At 45.4% G+C, this 21,823-nt stretch overlaps 2 protein-coding genes across 3 annotated transcripts in view; one reads left to right on the forward strand and one right to left on the reverse strand.

Moving 5' to 3' along the window:
- Window positions 1-3,284: 3,284 nt before the first annotated feature.
- Window positions 3,285-8,073, reverse strand: nicol1 (NELL2 interacting cell ontogeny regulator 1). Of its 2 annotated transcripts, XM_072497492.1 has the most exons (4): window positions 8,011-8,073; window positions 7,761-7,870; window positions 6,553-6,641; window positions 3,285-4,292 (listed from the first exon to the last, which is right to left on the reverse strand). In XM_072497492.1, exons 2-4 carry the CDS (start codon window positions 7,855-7,857, stop codon window positions 4,221-4,223), a joined length of 258 nt encoding a protein of 85 aa, XP_072353593.1. In that variant the 5' UTR covers window positions 7,858-7,870; window positions 8,011-8,073; the 3' UTR covers window positions 3,285-4,220. The 2 variants fall into 2 exon arrangements, with proteins under 2 accessions (XP_072353593.1, XP_072353592.1); XM_072497491.1 differs by lacking the exon at window positions 8,011-8,073 and having other exon boundaries at window positions 7,761-7,912.
- Window positions 8,074-8,386: 313 nt separating this feature from the next.
- nelfa (negative elongation factor complex member A) overlaps window positions 8,387-21,823 on the forward strand; it is a 99,764-nt gene continuing 86,327 nt past the window's right edge. The window contains exon 1 of the mRNA XM_072497489.1: window positions 8,387-8,671. Coding sequence (XP_072353590.1) covers window positions 8,462-8,671 — 210 coding nt within the window. The 5' untranslated portion in view covers window positions 8,387-8,461. The remainder of the gene's footprint in view (window positions 8,672-21,823) is intronic.

Here is a 21,823-nt window from a genome sequence, read left to right on the forward strand (position 1 = left end):
ATCTATAGAAAGCTTTAGGGTTATCCTTGATCCTACCTGCCAAAGACTTCTCATGACCCCTCCTGGCTCTTCTTAGCTCTCTCTTTAGGTCCTTCCTAGCTAACTTGTAACTCTTGAGCGCCCTAACTGAACCTTCATGTCTCATCTTTACATAAGCCTCCTTCTTCCCCTTGACAAGTGTTTCGACTGCTTTAGTAAACCACGGTTCCCTTGCTCGACCACTTCCTCCCTGCCTGATAGGTACATACTTATCAAGGACACGCAGTAGCTGTTCCTTGAACAAGCTCCACATTTCCATTGTGCCCATCCCCTGCAGTTTTCCTCCCCACCTGATGCATTCTAAGTCTTGCCTCATTGCATCATAATTGCCTTTCCCCCAGATATAACTCTTGCCCTGCGGTATATACCTATCCCTTTCCATCACTAAAGTAAACGTAATTGAATTGTGGTCACTATCACCAAAGTGCTCACCTACCTCCAAATCTACCACCTGTCCTGGTTCATTACCCAGTACCAAATCCAATATGGCTTTGCTTCTCGTTGGCCTATCTACATACTAGATCAGGAAACCCTCCTGCACGCATTGGACAAAAACGGACCCATCTAAAGTACTCGAACTGTAGCGTTTCCAGTCAATATTTGGAAAGTTAAAGTCCCCCATAAAGGTCCCCCTGTTGCTTTCGCTCCTATCCAGAATCATCTTTGCAATCCTTTCCTCTACATCTCTGGAACTTTTCAGAGGCCTATAGAACACCCCAACAGGGTGACCTCTCCTTTCCTGTTTCTAACCTCAGCCCATACTACCTCAGTAGACGTGTCCTCACCAAACGTCCTTTCTGCCACCGTAATACTGTCCTTGACTAACAATGCCACCCCTCCCCCTCTTTTACCACCTTCCCTGAGCTTACTGAAATATCTAAACCCCGGCACCTGCAACAACCATTCCTGTCCCTGCTCTATCCATGTCTCCAAAATGGCCACAACATCGAAGTCCCAGGTACCAACCCATGCCGCAAGTTCATCCACCTTATTCCGGATGCTCCTGGCATTGAAGACACACTTTAAATCACACTCCTGCAACTTTGAAACCTTACTCATGACCCCACTGCTCTCAAACTCCTGTATACTGGAGCTACAATTCAGGTTCCCAAGCCCCTGCTGAACTAGTTTAAACCCTCCCGAAGAGCATTAGCAAATTTACCCCCAGGATATTGGAACCCCTCTGGTCCAGGTGTAGACCATCCCGTTTGTAGAGGTCCCACTGACCCCAGAATGAGCCCCAATTATCCAGAAATCTGAAACCCTCCCTCCTGCACCATCCCTATAGCCACGTGTTCAACTCCTCTCTCTCCCTATTCCTTGTCTCGCTTTCACGCAGAGGGCGGCGCACCAGTCGCTGGCGGCAGGATCTTCTGGTCCGATCATTGCCAATGCAGTTTCTCATTGTCTTAGGAGGAAAGCTTGGATTTATTTCCACTTAAATTCAGAAGAGCCAGAGGTGACTTCATAGAAATATGTTGGGGGCTGGATTCTCTGTCTCGCCGGCAGGGTGCTCCGTTTCGCCGGCTGATCAATGGCCATTGTGGGGCAGCCCCACGCCGTCGGGAAGCCCCCGGGCTGCTGGCAAAACAGAGCATCCCGCCGGTGGAGAATCTAGCCCAAGATCTCTAAAAATCTTGACAATGTGGAGGTGAAAATGATGTTTCCTCTTGTGGCTGAGTCCAGGATTAGGGGGCAGTTTTAAAATTAGGCGTCACCCTAATAGGGCAGAGAAGAGAAATGTTTTGCTCTGAGGGCTGCGTGACTTTGGAACTCTGCCTCAGAAGGCGATGGAAGCAGGGTCATTGAATATTTTTAAGGCAGAGGTATATAGATTCTTGTTGGGAATGGGAATCGAAAGGTAATGGGGGTAGATGGTAGATGGGAAATGGAACTAGAACCACGAACAGATCAGGCATGATCTTATTGAATGGTGAAGCAGGTTCAAGGGCCAAATGACCTACTTCTGCTCCTATTTCATATTTTCATAAACTGCGATTCTACCAAGCCTGCATCCTCAGCACACTCTTCTGCAGCAGCAGGAGCTGGACACATATGCTAGGCAGAAAAGGCTGAACAGCTTCCACTTTTGCTGTCTGACATATCCTTGTTATCTCTTGGCCTTCATGAACTCTGAGGTCCTAAAGCATGCTAATTCCATCAGCATACATTTAGCCAATGATGTCTGTGCTGGTTTAGCCACGTTCATTGGATGAATGATGACCATATACCCAAAAATCTTTTTTACATTAAACCTGTCGCTGGGTAACTCTGGGCGTCCACACCTCCACTAGTCATCTGCATTCAAAATAAGATGGTGGACATTGACACTCACAACTGGGAGACAGCAGCCGATGCCCTTGACCTCTGGTGGCTGATTATTTAGAAGGGCATTGGAAGAGATGAGCAGTAACCAAAAGCTCAGCTGGCTGTGAAGTACGGAGAAAACATCGGTCAGCAAATTCCGCATCTTTGCAGCCCAGTCTTTCGTTACTGCAAATGCAGTAGAGATCGCGCCACATTATGGGGTGGGGCACAAGGCGATGCTTAATGATATTAATCATCATGGTGTAAACCATTGTCTTATGGGATGAGAATTTACATAGAACATAGAATTTACAGTGCAGGAGGCCATTCGGCCATTAAGTCTGCACCGGCCCTTGGAAAGAGCGCGCAACACCTCCACCCTATCCCCATAACCCAACCTAACCTTTTTGGAAACTGAGGGCAATTTAGCATGGCCAATCCACCCAACCTGCACGCCTTTGGACCATGGGAGGAAACTGGAGCACCCGGAGGAAACCCACGGAGACAGAGAAGCCAGCCAATAGTTTCCCACGTGTAAGTCCCAAATTTATTTCCTGATTAATTTGGATTCTTCTGAAAAATAAATAAAATAAATAATGAAAGCATGTTTTTTTTTATTCATCCATGTGATGCAGGCTGGGCCAGCATTTATTGCCTCTCCCTAATTGCATTCTGAAAAGAGCACAAAGCAATTTGTGTACACGTAGAAGTGACAACCAAAGGCTCCGCTCCTGTGGACCACTTCAGCAACTTCATGGGCAGAAACTATCTGCCTGGAAACAGAATGCCAGTCAGGAAACAGCATGTGAGATGTTGGAGAGAGAAACAAAGCAAAGATTTACAAAAAAATTGTACTAAATTCAAAAATGTACTTGAATCACTGAGGCTGCTAAACAGAAATAAAGTAATGAATAAAGTACCACAAAATAAATACGTGCTTCTTTTTGAATACAATTTTAATTCAATGTAGCGAATAAAAATGGTAACTGTACCATGCATATTTAAATTGTTAAATAAGTTACACTTTACGGATCAACACGTCAATACATATCAAATAAATGTTAATAAAACTACTTCTCAACCTTGAACAATATCACATTTTCTACAGCTAAATATGTAATTCTTAGTACAAGACATTCTACTCGCCAACAATTGAACGTAAAGGAGTCTTAGAAGAAACAGGAGTATGCCTCTTGGCCCTGCAAACTTAGTCGCCATTCAATAGGGTCACAGCTAATCTTGTACTTCAACTGCATTTTCCTACCCTATCCCTGTAAGAAGTTTAGAAAAAGGTTATGGAAATTATACAATAGTAAACCGATTCATTACATCACATTCCATGCTTTCTCATTAGGTGCAGGATAAATTAAAGTGCAAACAAATGATGGTGACCTGCAAAATAAAACTTAAGGTAGTCATGTTTATATAGGTTCCTTACATTAAAACATCTCAATTAATTTAGCAAAGAGAAAAAGTGGGGGGGGGGGGGGGGGGGGGGGGGAAAGAGTCGGAGTAGATTTGAAAATATTGACTGGTCGGAGGAATGGGAGGGAGGGGAAGGAGAAATTGAAGGAATGGTGAACGAAAAAAGTCTTTAGGAAACTTTTGAAAACAGCAACACTGACACCAGAACAATGTGGTTTTGAAAGATGATTTCAAATAACAGTGGCTTCGTAAATCAAATAATTTATTTCCCTTTATTTTAAAAGGAAAGGCCACTGAAACACATTTAACATTTCACTGTGAATAGTTAGCTTTGTGTATCACCAGCAAAAACACATTCTCATCTCAAGTCCTTGAGACACATTTCACTTGTGTCACATGATTCATAGGACTATGCTCTGAGCAAAGTATCATGGTCCATCTCTGATTCATCAGGCTAACAGGTTGGAAGACAGGCAGTCACATAATGCCCGCTTTTCCACTCTCAGCAGCAGATCGTCAGTCTGTAAATAGAGATGATATCAATGTGACATGCGACCACCTTTCAAAATTTTACACAAAACACAAACATTTGCAAAATGTAAATTCTCCTTCCCCTCCAAAAGAATCTCTTTATATTTCTGTATATTAGGATTTGACTGGAGTCCAAGCATTTGGCCACAGTTTGGATTACATTTATGTAGCTCACGCATTTTTTATACGTGCACACAAAAGTTAATTTGAAGATTTAAAAGATCGAAGAAATAGTGAAGGAAATACACTGGTCAATATATATGCTGGGATTCTTACAGTTCCACAAGGAATCAGATGGGCCTTATCGGTAACCTCAAAGAGGGCCCCTGCCATTTGCTCACCATGCAAGCTTTATGCTGAAATAGGGTATATCAAAAACATCCTGGGGTATAATGGCGGCCCCAATCTGATTATTTTGCACTGTATATTCATAGAATCATAGAATTTACAGTGCAGAAGGAGGCCATTCGGCCCATCGAGTCTGCACTGGCTCTTGGAAAGAGCACCCTACCCAAGGTTAACAGCTCCACCCTATCGCCATAACCCAGTAACCCCACCCAACACTAAGGGCAATTTTGGACACTAAGGGCAATTTATCATGGCCAATCCACCTAACCTGCACATCTTTGGACTGTGGGAGGAAACCGGAGCACCCGGAGGAAACCCACGCACACACGGGGAGGAAGTGCAGACTCCGCACAGACAGTCACCCAAGCCGGAATCGAACCTGGGACCCTGGAGCTGTGAAGCAATTGTGCTATCCACAATGCTACCGTGCTGCCCCTAAAATTGATTATTGTCACAAGTAGGCTTCAAATGAAGTTACCGTGAAAAGCCCCTAGTCGCCACATTCCGGCGCCTGTTCGGGGTGGCTGTTACGGGTATTGAACCGTGCTGCTGGCCTGCCTTGGTCTGCTTTCAAAGCCAGAGATTTAGCCCTGTGCTAAACAGCCCCTGCTTATATTGCGCAAACTCATGAATGGGCCCAAGGCCATCACTTTCAGCCCTGAAAACCACACACTCTATCTTTGATTACCCTGGAAGGGCAAGGTATCTAAAAAATTGAGTGATAACTGAAGCTAGCTGTCTCACATTGCTACTGTGCAGAAGCAACATGAGTGATATTCACTATTAACAGGATGCTACCATCAAGCCAAAAGGATATTCTGCCTATCACACAAGTGAGTAATGGGTATATGAATTTGGGTGCCAGTGTAATTCCAGTTAGGTAGGCCATACATCCCAAAGATTGATGGATTGTATCAAACAGCATGCCCTTTCTGCTGTTTGCAACAGGCAAAGTACAGGCTGCACCCAACCAGCTGTGCTTGCAAAACTCAACTAGTGTCCAACATTAGATATAATTATGTATCAAAAAGTACACTGACAACCAATTTAAGTTGTCAATTGGGTTTGCAGTGTAGTGCATGTGTGTGTTTTGAAAACTGTATGTATTGATACATAGGACCCTGTGCTTCGCAGACAGAAAGAACATGTACACACATTGTGCTTATTTCAGCTGAGCAAAATAAGGGATAGCCATTCACTGGTTCATTCCTCAGTACAATGCCTTGACCAGAGTCAAGCTGCCTGGTTTAAATTTTAAACTATGATTGGCAGTTAACAGTCAGTCACCATTAACCGGTGCACTCTCCATGGCAACACTTCCATTTGCCAACCAATCGGCATTCTCTTCTCATACAGTATAAATTTGTTGATTCCCCTTACATTAGATTCTTGCTGAATGCAAGATGAAAATGAGTGCAACATAAAATTAAATAGTGAATTCCTTACACTAGCTATGAATACTGATGAAAATAATGAGAATACTAGGAACACTGATCATAAACATAACTTAAAGTAACTTGGCCGTATGAATATCCATCACTATGTCCACAACTATGGGCCAAATCCTCTTTTGTGAGATCAATAGGACTCTTCGCATTGTTTGCCCAAATGTTGTTAACCTCATTCAAACTGCAACACCATACAGGGAGCTCAGATAATCTCATGGAGTTATGTTGCAATAAAATTATCAATTTGTGTACTGTGCTAATGCAATGCATCATGCCTTTTTCAGTACTTCAGAAAGGTAACACTTTTTCTTAAAGTTGTAAACCAGTTTTGCAGCAGAACATCATTTATAATAAACAAAGAATACATTTTGTTTTGCTCCCAGCATTAGCTATTTTAATCTGTACAGCTATAATTTATTTTATCAACTGGCTGTAGTGAGGAATGCATATTTACCCGAGTGTTTAGGTTATTTGCAGTCCTTTTCAAGTCCTGTAATGCTCTCTGCATGAATTCAAAAGCATGACAGTCAACACAGGGGCGACCTGTGGAAGAAACATAAAAGCAGCTAAGCTTAACTCCAAACAATATATCTTAAAACTTACAGTTGGTACTGTTAACAGAACAAGCTAATAAATAAGTCATCACACTTTCCATCAGATATTTACAGTAGAATTTGAATACAATGCTTTTCAAATTAAAAAAACAAATACTACGGGTGGAATTTATCAGCTGTTCACACCAGCAGGAAATTCGTGTCCCATGCCAACTTACGGGTTTCCCTGGGGCGAGGGGTGCTGGCAACAGGAAATCCCGTTGACAACGGTGGGATAGTAGATCCCGCTGGCGGGCTGTTTCCCCTGCCGGAAGACGCAGGGTGGGGTGGTCGGTAAATCCCACCCTATGCCATGATTTAACTATTTCACAGATTACCCTAGCCAACACTAATGTGCATTTATTGCACCACAAGTTAAAATAATCACACTGTAAAATTCAACTCAAATTAGGACAGCTCATACTCAAAGTTGGCAGAAGCTCAACCTTTATTTCTCTTATTCCTGGGGATGAGGCCCACGCAGACAGGGGGAGAATGTGCAAACTCCACACGGGCAGTGATCCGGAGGCGGGATCGAACCCAGATCCTCAGCGCCGAGAGGCAGCAGCGCTATTCTGAACTCGCCCTCGGTGTACCCAAACAGGCTCCGGAGTGTGGTGACTTGGGGATTTTCACAGTAATTTAATTGGTCTTTAATGTAAACGTACTTGTGACAATAATAAAGATTATTATTATTATCCACTGCACCGCCCTATAAAATTGCCAAGAGTTAACAGGGTCAATGTGATGTGAGGAAATCTAATACAAACAAACTGGCTTAATTCAGTGGCTTTAATGATTAAATTTCAACTACTTTATAATTAACCCAGTTCAGCACATCTATGCATGCCATGAGTAATCTATTTTAATCCAACTCAACACACAGAGGGAGTCAAAACAGGAACATCCTCTGTGACCAGTCACCCCGTTCCCCCACAAGAGACATCCTCTCCACAGCCACCCTGCCAAGACTGCTCAGCATCTTTTATGTCTCAATCAGGGTCGACACTTATCTTTCGACTGACTTCATACCCCGGGTTTGGGGAGCAAGGGAGGGAGCAGGACTTACTTTCAGCCGGGATAACGGTGCCGGGTTCGCTGTTGGCTCCGGCTGACAGCCCAGCAGTGAGCAGGATGAGGACACAGAGCGAAGCAGCGGCCATCATGGCGGCGGCGAGCCTGTGTGTGAATGGGGGAGGGGGTGACAGCAAACTCACCGTTATTTTTATTTCTCGTCAAATAAACTACTCTCTCAATGTCATTTATTTTATTCTAGAAACAATTTGTTCTCAAAATAAGCTGAGCCAAAATCAACCAACCGAGGCAAAAAATTAATTTAAAACCGCTCGAGCTTCTGCCTCTCAAGCCCCTCCCCCCCCCGCCCGGACGGCAAGAATATGATTGATGCGGGCCTCCCACCATTTGGCGAGGCGGACTGGTCGAGGGGGCGTGGCCACACGCGGTCATATCAATCAAACTAGCGGACCGACCGACGCTATTCGACGGGAGGGGGGGCGGGGCGTGGCCTGGGTGCGTGGCCTAGGCGGGAATAAGGCGTCGCCTGCATGTGAGGGGCGCGGCCGTGGTGCGAAGGGCACGGTCTGGGCCGCGAAGGGGGTGCGGCCTGGGCGCGAGGGGCGCGGCCATGGCGGCGGGCGGGGTGTGGCCTTGGCGCGAGGGGCGCGGCCTGACTGCCAAGGGGGCGTGGTCCGCAGCAAAGGCTTTAGTCGCCCCGGTTAATGCCCGTCCATTCAAATCTCCTTCTTCAAGATGGCGTCCATGAGGGAGAGCGACACAGGCTTGTGGCTGCACAACAAGCTCGGCTCAGCGGACGAGCTCTGGGCGCCTCCCAGTATCGCCTCGCTGCTCACTAAGGACGTCGTGGACAACATCCGAGTGTGTTTTCACGGCCTCTCGTCGGCGGTGAAGCTTAAACTGCTGTTGGGTATCCTGCACCTTCCCAAGCGAACAGTAGATGAGGTGAGGCGCCTATGCTTCTCCCTCACTGTGTGAGTGTATGTGTGTCAGAGGCTGGAAGGGAATCTGAAGAGAACGCGCCAGGAAGTACATGAAACATAGAGGTCAAATCACTAAATATAACCGCCCCTTCTCCATACAAGACGTGTGTTAAGAACCTGATGAATCCATTTTTAAAAAGTTTTTTTATATGTATTTATGGGGAAGATGTATTAATACATGTATGCAGTCTTGGAGGAGGCATTTAACATTAAGCAGTAAAATTCATTTACGTTTTTAAAAACTACTGAAAATAGCTAATCCTTAGCGGTTTTCTGCAAATTCATATCGGTCCTATGCAGAGTTTCCCAAACCTAAGTTGCATTTTTCCTTTCAAAGAGTTAGATGATTTTCTCTGTTGGCAATACACAACAAAGCTTAAGTTACAAAACACTATGTAATAGAGTACGAGTGCTCTCCTATTGAATTAACTTGAACATAAAAGAACATTTCATGCCTCAGCCTTGTCTGAATCAGAATGAACTTGTTGGTGCACATTTTGTGAAATCTTGGTTTGATTTTTGGAGTTTCAACTACAAATCAATCTGTATTCACGAGGCTTGTTTCTGATGATGTGGAGATGCCGGCGTTGGACTGGGGTGAGCACAGTAAGAAGTCTTACAACACCAGGTTAAAGTCCAACAGGTTTGTTTCAAATCACTAGCTTTTGGAGCACTGCTCCTTCCTCGGGTGAATGACCTGAGTAAGGTGCAGTGCTCCGAAAGCTAGTGATTTGAAACAAACCTGTTGGACTTTAACCTGGTGTAAGACTTATTACTTGTTTCTGATGTAAGTGAATAAAATCCCACTCCACGTTGATACGCTGAGACAAGTAATTTTCTTTTGAGCAACTGGACCGTTTTTCAAAATTTGAGACCCAGAATTGATCAGCTTTAAAATTAGTAACCGAAAACATCAAATGATGTGTAGAATGTATCTATTATCTGCAATTTAGAAGAATGAGAAGAGATCTCATTGAAACATACAACATTCTTAAGGGGCTTCACAGGGAAGATGCTGAAAGGCTGCTTCCCTTGATTGGAGAGTTTAAAATTAGCATTTATAATCTCCTGATAATGGAATGGCCATTTAAAACTGACATAAGAGGTTTCTTCACTTACAGGATTGCGATCGTTCCAAGGGCCAGTGCAGACTCGATGGACTGAATGGCCTCTGCACTGTAAATTCTATGATTCTATGATTCTCTGGTACTTTCTACCCCAGAAGGATGTGGTTACATAGAGTGTGTCCAGGACTGATATCGATAGATTTTTAGACACTGAGGAAAGCATGGGATATGGGAATAGGGTGGGAAAGCAGAGTTGATCTGGTTGAATGATGGAGAATGCTTAAGGGGGATTATTGCCTCGTGTTCCTATTTCTTATGCTCTTGTCTCCTACCATACGGGGTAGCACAGTGGTTAGCACAGTTGTTTCACAGCTCCAGGGTCCCAGGTTCGATTCCCGGCTTGGATCACCGCGTGTGCGGAGTCTGCATGTTCTCCCCGTGTCTGCGTGGGTTTCCTCCGGGTGCTCCGATTTCCTCCCACAGTCCAAAGATGTGCAGCTTAGGTGGATTGCCCATGCTAAATTGCCCTTAGTGTCCAAACAGGTGGGTGAGGTTACGGGGTTAGGCTGGGGGGTGTGGGCTTGGGTAGGGTGCTCTTTCCAAGAGCCAGTGCAGACTTGATGGACCGAATGGCCTCCTTCTGCACAGTAGATTCTATGATATCGTAGGATATGATATCGCAGGAGGAGACTGTTCTGCCCCTTGAGCCTGCTCTGCCATTCAACAGAATCGTGGCTGTTCTTCTACCTCAACACTGTTTTCCTACACTATCCCTGTTTAAATCTTTCTCTTGAATATACTAAAGGAATGAGCTTCCATAGCACTCTGGGATAGAGAATGTTAAAGATTCAACATCTTCGGAGTGAAGAAGTCCACCTCATTCAGCCCTAAATGGCCTACCCTTTATTCTGAAACTGTCCCCTGGTTCTAGACCATGTAGCTAGGGGAAACCTCCTTCCTGCATCTACCCTGTGGAGTCCTGCAAGAATTTTGTAACTTTCGATGAGATTACTTCACTCATCTAAACTGTAGAGAACGTAGGCTCTGTATTCTAATCTCTCCTCTGCCAGGGATCAGCAATTATATAGTCGATCGTGAGATGACTCGGGCCAATTTAAAAGGAGCAACTTTAACTCACTCCCAGTGAGTTCTCCCAGTGAGCCAGAGAAAAGACAGCCAGAGTGAGGCACAGCGAAGAGTGAGTTTTGAGAAGTTGAAGCTAGGTGGAATTCTAAGATGGGTGGGGAGGAGGTGCTTTTCATTCCTGGTAAGTGACAGGTAAGTAGTTTTTCTTTTCATTTGTCTATTTATTTATTTTTTCTTTCATTTTTTGGAATTGTAGTTCTATAAGTTAACCTAAGGTTTAAGACATGGCAGGAGATCCCAGACCCGTGTCATGCTCCTCGTGTGCGATGTGGGAGCTCAGGGACATGTCCACTGACCCTGACTCCTTCACATGCAAGAAGTGTGTCCAGCTGCAGCTCCTGTTAGACCACTTGACGGCTCTGGAGCTGCGGATGGACTCACTTTGGAGCATCCGCGATGCTGAGGACATCGTGGATAGCATGTTTAGCCAGTTGGTCACACCGCAGGTGAAAATTACTGAGGGAGATAGAAAATGGGTGACCAAAAGACAGAGCAAGAGTAGGAAGGCAGTGCAGATGTCCCCTGTGGTCATCTCCCTGCAAAACATACATACCGCATTGGATACTGTTGAGGGAGATGGCTCACCAGGAGAAAGCAGCAGCAGCCAGGTTCATGGTACTGTGGCTGGCTCTGCTGCGCAGGAGGGCAGGAAGAAGAATGGCAGGGCTATAGTGATAGGGAACTTAATCGTAAGGGGAATAGACAGGCGGTTCTGTGGACGCAATCGAGACTCCAGGATGGTAAGTTGCCTCCCTGGTGCAAAGGTCAAGGATATCTTGGAGCGCTGCAGGACATTGGGAGGAAGGTTAACAGCCAGCTGTCGTGGTGCACATAGGCACCAACGATCTAGGTTAAAAACAGGATGAGGTCCTACAAGCTGAATTCAGGGAGTTAAGAGTTAAACTAAAAAGTAGGACCTCAAAGGTAGTAATCTCAGGATTGCTACCAGTGCCACGAGCTAGTAAGAGTAGGAATGTCAGGATCGATAGGATGAATGCGTGGCTCGAGAAATGGTGCAAGAGGGAGAGATTCAAATTCCTGGGGCATTGGAACCGCTTCTGGGGGAGGTGGGCCCAGTACAAACCGGACGGTCTGCACCTGGGCAGGACTGGAACCGATGTCCTGGGGGGGGGGGGGGTTTGCTAGTGCTGTTGGGGAGGGTTTGAACTAATGTGGCAGGGGGATGGGTACCGATGCAGGAAGTCGGAGGGAAGTAAAACGGGGCCAGAAACAAAAGGCAGTAAGGGGGAAAGTGTAAGGCAGAGTAGCCATCTTCAAAAATCAAAAAGGGCTACAGTACAGGGTACAGTGACTGAGGAGAGTGTGAAAAGGGAGGTGATCAATGCAGGATTGAGGGTGTTGTACCTAAATGTGCAACAGCATACGGAACAAGGTAAATGAACTTGTTGCACACATTGAAATTGGCCGGTACGATGTTGTGGGCATCACAGAGACATGGCTGCAAGAGGATCAGGGCTGGGATCCAAATATCCAAGGATATATGTCCTATCAAAAGGACAGGCAGGTGGGCAAAGGGGGCGGGGTTTCATTGTTAGTAAGGAATTAAGTTAAATTGAAAGCAAGGAGCGATATAGGATCAGAAGGCATAGAATCTCTGTGGGTAGAGCTGAACATAGAACAGTACAGGCCCTTCGGCCCACAATGTTGTGCCGAACTATTCTGAAATTAAGATCAAATCAATCATTCTAGTGCACTCCATATGCCTATCCAATAACCGCTTGAAAGTTCCTCAAGTGTCCGACTCCACTATCGTAGCTGGGAGTGCGTTCCATGCCCCAACCACTCTTGAGTAAAGAGAACCTACCTCTGACATCCCTCCTATATCTTCCACCATGAACCTTATAGTTATGCCCCCTTGTAACATCTACATCCACCCGAGTAAAAAGTCGCTGAATGTCCCTCTCATCATCTTGTACACCTCAATTAAGTCACCTCTCATCCTCCTTCGCTCCAATGAGAAAAGCCCTAGCTCCCTCAACCTTTCCTCATAAGACCTACCCTCCAGTCCAGGCAGCATCCTGGTAAATCTCCTTTGCACCCTTTCCAATGCTTCCTATAATGAGGTGACCAGAACTGCACACAATACTCCAAATGTGGTCTAACCAAGGTCTTGTACAGTTGCAGCTTAACCTCACGGCTCTTAAACTCAATGCCCCTGTTAATAAATGCGAACACACTGCAGGCTTTCTTCACGGCTCTATCCACTTGGGTGGCAACTTTCAGAGATCTATGGACATGAACTCCGAGATCTCTCTCCTCATCCACATTCTTCAGAACCCTGCCGTTGACCCTGTAATCCGCATTCAAATTTGTCCTACCAAAATGAATCACCTCACTTATCATGGTTAAACTCCATCTGCCACTTTTCAGCCCAGCTCTGCATCCTATCAATGTCTCTTTGCAACAGCCCTCCACATTATCCACTACTCCACCAATCTTGGTGTCATCAGCAAATTTACTAACCCAACCTTCAAATCCATCATCCAAGTCATTGATAAAAATCACAAATAGCAGAGGACCCAGCACTGATCCCTATGGTACACCGCTGATGACTGGGCTCCAGGATGAAAATTTACCATCTACCACCACCCTCTGTCTTCTATGTGATAGCCAGTTACTGATCCAATCAGCCAAATTTCCCTCTATGCCATGCCTCCTTACTTTCTGCATGAGCACCATGGGGCACCTTATCAAACGTTTTACTAAAATCCATGTATACGACATCAACATTGTCTACCTTCATCTATTTACTTAGTTACCTCCTCAAAGAATACAATCAAACTTGTGAGGCAAGACTTGCCCCTCACAAATCCGTGCTGACTATCCTGGATTAAGCTGTATCTTTCCAAATGATCATAAATCCTATCCCTCAGGACCCTTTCCAATAATTTACCTATGACCGAAGTGAGACTAACCGGCCTATAATTCCCAGGGTTATGCCTATTCCCTTTCTGGAACAAGGGGACAACATTCGCCTCTGGAGGAGGAGGAAACATGCTAAGGGGAGGACCAGGCATCCATGGCTGACGAAGGATGTCAAGGACAGCATAAAGGCTAAAGAAAAAGCATACAAAGTGGCGAGCGTTAGTGGGAAACCAGAGGATTGGAAAGCCTTTAAAAGCGAGCAGAGGACAACTAAAAAAGCAATAAGAGGGGAGAAGATGAAGTATGAGTGCAAGCTAGCTAGCAATATAAAGGAAGATGGGAAGAGATTTTTTCAATATATAAAAGGTAAGAGAGAGGCAAAAATAGACATTGGACCACTAGAAAATGTGGCTGGAGAGGTAAAAATAGGAAACAAAGAAATGGCAGACGAACTGAATAGTTACTTTGCATCACTCTTCACGGTGGAAGACACCAGTGGGATGCCAGAGCTCCAGGAGAACCAGGTGGTATAGGTGAGTGCAGTGACCATTACTAAGGAGAAGGTTCTGGGGAAACTGAAAGGTCTGAAGGTTAATAAGTCACTTGGACCGGATGGACTATACCCCAGGGTCCTAAAAGAGATAGCTGAGGAAATTGTGGAGGCATTAGTGATGATCTTTCAGGAATCACTGGAGGCAGGAACGGTCCCAGAGGACTGGAAGGTGGCTAATGTAACACCACTGTTTAAGAAGGGAGGGAGGCAGAATACGGGAAATTATAGGGCGGTTAGCTTGACTTCAGTCATTGGTAAGATTTTAGAGTCTGTTATTAATGATGAGATCGCGAAGCACTTGGAAGTGCATGGTAAAATAGGACTGAGTCAGCACGGCTTTGTCAAAGGGAGGTCGTGTCTGACAAATCTGTTCGAGCTCTTTGAGGAGGTAACAAGCAAATAAGACAAAGGAGAACCAGTGGACGTGATTTATTTAGATTTCCAGAAGGTCTTTGACAAGGTGCTGCATAGGACACTGTTAAATAAGTTACGAGCTCATGGTGTTCAGGCTAAGATCCTGGTATGGATAGAGGATTGGCTGACTGGCAGAAGGCAGACAGTGGGAATAAAGGGGTCTTTTTCAGGATGGCAGCCAGTGACTAGTGGTGTGCCTCAGGGATCTGTGCTGGGACCACAACCTTTCACAATATACATTAATGATCTGGAAGAAGGTACTGAAGGCACTGTTGCTGAGTTTGCAGATAATACAAAGATCTGTAGAGGGACAGGTAGTATTGAGGAAGCAAGGGGGCTGCAGAAGGACTTGGACAAGCTAGGAGAGTGGGCAATGGAAGTGGCAAATGAAATACAATGTGGAAAGGTGTGAAGTTATGCACGTTGGAAGGAGGAATTTAGGCATAGACTATTTTCTAAATGAGGAAATGCTTCGGAATGCAGAAGCACAAAGGAACTTGGGAGTCCTTGTTCACGATTCTCTAAGGTTAATGTGCAGGTTCAGTCGTCAGTTAAGAAGGCAAATGCAATGTTAGCATTCATGTCAAGAGGGCTAGAATACAAGACCAGGGATGTACGTCTGAGGCTGTATAAGGCTCTTGTCAGACCCCGTTTGGAGTATTGTGAGCAGTTTTGGGCCCCATATCTAAGAAAGGATGTGCTGGCCTTGGGAAGGGTCCAGAGGAGGTTCACAAGAATGATCCCTGGAATGAAGAGCTTGTCGTATGGGGAACATTTGAGGACTCTGGGTCTGTACTCGTTGGAGTTTAGAAGGATGAGAGGGGATCTTATTGAAACTGACAAGATACTGTGAGGCCTGGATAGAGTGGACGTGGAGAGGGTGTTTTGAATTGTAGGAAAACCTCGAACCAGAGGACACCATCTCAGACTAAAGGGATGATCTTCAATACAGATGAGGAGGAATTTCTTCAGCCAGAGGGTGGTGAATCTGTGGAACACTTTGCCGCAGAAGGCTGTGGAGGCCAAATCACTGAGTGTCTTTAAGACAGAGATAGATAGGTTCTTGATTAATAAGGGGATCAGGGGTTATGGGGAGAAGGCAGGAGAATGGGGTGAGAAAATATCAGCCATGATTGAATGGCGGAGCAGACTCTGGGGCCAAGTGGCTTAATTCTGCTCCTATGTCTTATGGTCTTATGAGAGTAGGCCTGTCAGTCCTTGCCATTAATGCCATGTCAATCGATGCTGGAGATATAAGACTTGTGGCAATTCAGTAATAGGTTCAACTTGCTAATCGAATGAGACAGCATTGAATGCACCAACTGCCATGGTAGGGCTAACACAACCTTCTGTTACCTTTGTCTTCCCTATCAGTGGAAAGTGCATATTATCTTGAGCACAAGCACACTGGCCCTGTTTTTTATGATCAATTTTGAACAAACCGTGCTTACCATTCATTTACACTTGTAACTGGTCGCCAACATGTTGTAGGCCTTTTAGCAGCAGCTTCTGGTCATCGCGGGTCTGAAGCACCTGGGTACCTTCTGCAAAGGGCATCTAGAATCTGTAAAACAGGCAAGAGACAGCCTATCTCCTCAACCAATGAGATTGAAGAATCTGCAGCGTAGCGCGGTATCTAAATTTTGGTGTGCAAGTTAGAATATTAATTTGAGTGAAGTAGGGAGAGAAAGGAAGCTGGGATTGTTTTTAAAAACAATATCTTAAAATCTCAACAATAGCTAAAATCTGAAGTAATGCAAATCCTGATTTATAAAAGAGAGGTGGTTTAGCAGTGATTAATACTTGACGTGCTGTTAAAGTTAGTTTGTACTTGAATGGCCAGGGATTCCAGCAAATAAGTACAGCAACTTCATTCTTTTGCGTGTATTTCAATTCTGAGTCACTCACTAGGACAACTTGTGGAGGGACAGGTCAACTCGGGACAGCAACTTCCAGATTTGTGGATGCAAGACATTACTATTTGATGTATGACAATAGTGAGCATTATTAGTGTTAGTGAGCGTTATTTCTAGTGTTCATTTCAAGCCAGTGAGTACCAGTAAATGTGAATCCATGTCCAAGTAGGAAGGACTGCATTTTCTATTTTTCATCTTGATGGGCTGCTCTTGTTCCTTTCCCACACACTGCAATCACATCAGTTTATAAACCTAAACAAAACTTCAACTTGCCGATTTCCTTAACTCTAACAAAGTTGAATATTTTTTTTAAAGGAGAATTTTATGAACCAGATGACCTCAGGAAAACCAATAACATGGACTTACCACCTCATTAATTCCCCAGGAGTTAATAATATACCTTTGTTTCCTTACTCGGTTAATTTTTTGTGTTTATAAAATTGGCTGGGGGCGGGGGAACCAACACTGGAAGAATTGATGTTCTAATTCACTGCAGCTGACAAAGTCCTCTTCTCTGTTCCTGCTTTGCCAATAAGATACTATGTGCTCGAAGGCACTAACTCACGTTATTTTCCTTGTTCAAAGATGTAAGCAGGGTTTAACGGCATTTCTAAGAAAAATAAAGTTCAGCGAAGCAAGAGTCGATGAGTGGAACCCCCTAGCTTCCCACCCGGCCTTTGCTCCAGCCCCTTGTTCAAGACCCCGGGTTTAATGCATTTAGTCAGTGTATCTTTGAAATGTGGGGCTAGCAATTAGAATTATGGTCAAGCTTGTTATTTATAAAAGATGTACGAGATTAAAATAAAGTAACTGCAAGTAGGGAAAAGAATCGTGGATTTCACTCAGATAATTTTGAATTTTTAGTAAGACTGATTTTGGAATTATTTTCAGGAATCAAACTAGAAAATGAAGTAGAACTGTGCAATGTTTCTGCTTCTTAAGCGTGTGTGTGGGGGGGGGGGGGGGGGGCAGCACGGTGGCGCAGTGGTAGCACTGCAGTCTCACGGCGCCGAGGTCCCAGGTTCAATCCTGGATCTGGGTCAATGTCCATGTGGAGTTTGCACATTCTCCCCGTGTTTGTGTGGGTTTTGCCCCCACAACCCAAAGATGTGCAGGGTAGGTGGATTGAACACTTTAAATTGCCCCTTAACTGGAAAAAAATGAATTGGGTACTCTAAGCTTTAAAAAAGAAAAAAAAAGTGTGTGTGTGTGTGTGTGTTAACGCACTATTAGGTTTGTAAACATGGATGGAAGGAGTTTGTGGCTGCACACAATTTGTGATGTGGTCCAAAGTTGACATGGTTAAATGTTGCACAAAGACATACTAAGTGCAGCATACTTTGGGCAGCAGGGTAGCATAATGGTTAGCACTATGGCTTCACAGCGCCAGAATCCCAGGTTCGACATCCGCTTGGGTCACTGTCTGTGTGGAGACTGCACGTTCTCCCCGTGTCTGCATGGGTTTCCTCCGGGTGCTCTGGTTTCCTCCCACAGTTCAAAGATGTGCAGATTAGGTGGATTGGCCATGCTACAATGCTGTGGGTCTGGAGTCACATGTAGGCCAGACCAGCAAAGATGATACATTTCCTTCCCTAAAGGACATTAGTGAACCAGATGGGTTTTACAACAGTTGACAATGGTTTCATGGTCATCTTTAGACTTTCACTTCCAGATTTTTATTGATTTCTAATTGCATCATCTTCTCTGGTGAGATTCAAACTCTGGTCCCCAGAGCATTTCCCCCAAGTCTCTGGATTACTAGTCCAACGACAATACCATCATGCCACATCCTCCCACAAAAAATGCAAGTTCCACTTCTTAATATTACATTAAACATCATTTAATGAGGCAGCACGGTGGCGCAGTGCTACCTAATGGCGCCAAGGACCCGGGTGCGATCCCGACCCCGGGTCACTGTCCTTGTGGAGTTTGCACATATCTGCGTGGGTCTCACCCCCACAATGCAAAGATGTGCAGGGTAGGTGAATTGACCATGCTAAATTGCCCATTAATTGGAATAAAAGAATTGGGTACCCCCAAAATTATTTTTTTTAAAATCATTTAATAAGGTATAATCTTGTTGGCCTCTTAAAAGACTAAAATAACATTTTTGCAACTGTTCTCGTCTCTGAAATCGCCAATTCATCTCCCAATCTTGGTTAATCTTGCACTTATAGAATCATAGAATTTACAGTGCAGAAAGGGGCCATTTGGCCCATCGAGTCTGCACCGGCCCTTACAAAGAGCACCCTACTGAAGCCCACGTATCTACCCTATCCCCGTAACCCAGTAACCCCCACTTAACATTTTTTGTGACGCCCACAGCCCATGAACAGATAAAAACATTTATAGGATCTTTCCAGTTGCTCGTGAAACTCCAAAAACCTGACAGCAACGAGTTCTTTTTGAAATACAGTCACGATCATGTAGACAAATTGAGAAGCAATTTGTGAATAGCGAAGTTCCACAAACAGCAACGGAACAATCCAATCTTTTTTTGAGACGCAAATACTGAGAAATATTTTGGACTGGCACATTGCCGTTAGGCTTTTAATGATTGTTTGAATAGCTAGGCCGTTAGATTTATCACCTCATGGAGATGATTTCACATTTGCAGTCCTCTTTCACTACTTCGTTATAATATGTGTTCATCCAGTATCATTCCCCATTTCCAAATAAATTATGAGATTATCCTTAATCTGATTGGCAAATTAGGGGAGGCAGAAGCATAGTGGTATTGTAACTGGGCAAGTAACCCAGAGGCCCAGAGTAATGCTCTGGGGACCCAGGTTCAAACCCGCCACTGCAGATGGTGAAATTTTAATTCTGTGAAAATCTGGAATTAAAAGTCTAATGATGACCATGAAACCATTGTCAATTATCATAAAAACCCACCTGGCTCACTAATGTCTTTTAGGGAATGAAATCTGCCATCCTTACCTGGTCTGGCTCATGTGCCTCCAGGCCCACATGTGGCTCCAGACCCGCAGCAATGTGGTTGACTCTTAACGTCCCCCTCAAGGGTAATTAGGGATGGGCAATAAATGCTGCACAGCCTGCGACAGGCTCATCCCATGAACGAATGATAAAACAATAATTGTTAACCCTACAGATTAGGGTAGATACTGAAAATAAAACGTGGAGAATTTTAACAAGTGGTGGAATTGTTTTATTTTCTGATCCGACATCATGATAATAGGGCGGCAAAGTGATTAATCAGTACTGCTCCCTCATGGTTCCAGGGATCTGTAAACAACTCTTCAAACACGGTCACGAACATCCCCCACCTTGCCACGAAACCCTCCGCTGAACCCCTTAACTCTTATTTGATCTTTTCCAGCTGAAGAACGTCATAAGTCACCCAGCCAGGTCGCTACTTCCGGTGGCGTTGCTGACCACCACTCCAATTAAATTAGTCGCCGGGCAATCAGAGAAGCGACGGCTACAACGTCAGATCTCCTCCCCTCCATCTGATTCAGCTTCTCCGATATCCCAAACATCGGCACCAAAGGGTCTGACTCGACCCCTCCCTCCCAAAGAATCCCGTTAACCTTTCGCAGCACCAGAAAATGTGTGATTCGCTGGCCCCGCCCACACTTTACTCGGTCGCCTGCCACCCCTGAAAGAACCCATTCATTCTTGCCCGCGTCATAGGTACCCTGCGTACGACCTTGTACTGTATCAGGCTCATTCTTGCGCACGAGGATGTCGTATTTACCCTTTGTAGCGCCTCACTTCATACTCCCCAGCTCCCCCCCCCCCCCCCCCCCCCCCCCGGTTCTCCCAATCCCTTGTATATGTCTCCATCACCCCCCCCCCCTCCATTCTCCCAATCACTTGTATATGTCTCCAATCCTGCCCTCCCTTTCCCCATCCGGAAGCAACAGTTGCTTCAGCAGGGTGTACCTCAGCAACCTGGGGAACTCTTTCCAAATCTTCCATGCAAAGTCTCTTCCCCGCTGGTACCTAAACTCACCTCCTCTTGGGAGTTCTACCCTCTCCTTCAATTCATCTATACTGGCAAACCCTTCTTCCAACTACAAATCCCCTCACCTTCACCAGCCCCGCTTCTCATCCCTCACCTTCACCAGCCCCCCTTCTTTCCACTTCCTATATGTGCCATCTATTCCCCACAGCTCAAAACCATGGTTTTCACACAACTGCATCAACACCAATAACCCCTCTATCCTAAACCCTTTATCCTAAAGTTCCACCTTAACTGGATCCAGATCTTCACCGTGGGCTGCATCACCGGGCTCTCCAAGTATCTGCTTGGCGTCATTGGCAATGTCGTCGTCACCATAGTCCTTAAGCAGGACCACCAACAGGATTCCTCCTCTATTCTACCCCTTCTCCTTCCCACCATCGCCTCACCTTCTCCACATTTGCCGTCCAATATTATAGCAAGTTTGGCAACACCAACCCTCCCTTCTGCCTCTGCCTCTATAACAAAGGCTGCCTCTGCCTCTTAACCCGTGGCACAAACCCAAATCTTCCCAGGACTTCCCAACAGGTACCGCCACTCCACCAGGTCGAATGCCTTCTCTGCATTCATGGGCACCACTTCCTCGCTACCTGAGCTCCCGACGGGGTCATAATCGCAGTTAACAGCCTCCTTATATTACTAGAAAGCTGCCCGCCGTTTATGAAGCCTGTTTGGTCCTCCGCAACCAACCCAGGACACAAACTTCCATCCTGCCCACCACCAACTTAGCCACCACTTTCACGTCTGTATTTAACAGCGATTATGGGCCTCTACGACCCACATTCCAACGGATCCTTCCCCTTTTTCGGTATTAATGTGATCGTTGCCTGCGTCATCGACTCCGGTACTTCCACCCCCCCCCCCCCCTCTTCTCCAGCACCTCATTAAATGCCCCCAAGTGATGTGGTGCCAGGTCCGTCGTGAACTCCTTATACAATTCTGCCGGGTAGCCATCCGGCTCCGGGGCCTTCGCCGACTTCATACCCCTTATACTGTCCAATATCTCCCTCAGCCCCAGTGGTTCCTCTAGTGCCTGCCTCTTCTCTTCCTCCAACTGTGGTAACTCCAGTTCGTCTAAGAACCGTCCCATGACCCCCCTCTTCACCCCCCCCCCCCCCAAACACCTCGTTTATCCTCCCCGACTCTG

Source organism: Scyliorhinus torazame, chromosome 3 (assembly GCF_047496885.1).
Source record: "Scyliorhinus torazame isolate Kashiwa2021f chromosome 3, sScyTor2.1, whole genome shotgun sequence".
In the NCBI taxonomy this organism is placed as follows: domain Eukaryota; kingdom Metazoa; phylum Chordata; class Chondrichthyes; order Carcharhiniformes; family Scyliorhinidae; genus Scyliorhinus; species Scyliorhinus torazame.

Coding starts and splice junctions, on each gene's coding strand:
- nicol1 (XM_072497492.1), bottom strand. CDS start 7,857: ATGATGGCCGCTGCTTCGCTCTGTGTCCTCATCCTGCTCACTGCTGGG. Junction 6,642..7,760: donor CACCGTTATCCCGGCTGAAA/GTAAGTCCTGCT, acceptor TTTCTTCCACAG/GTCGCCCCTGTGTTGACTGT. Junction 4,293..6,552: donor CAAATAACCTAAACACTCGG/GTAAATATGCAT, acceptor CTCTATTTACAG/ACTGACGATCTGCTGCTGAG.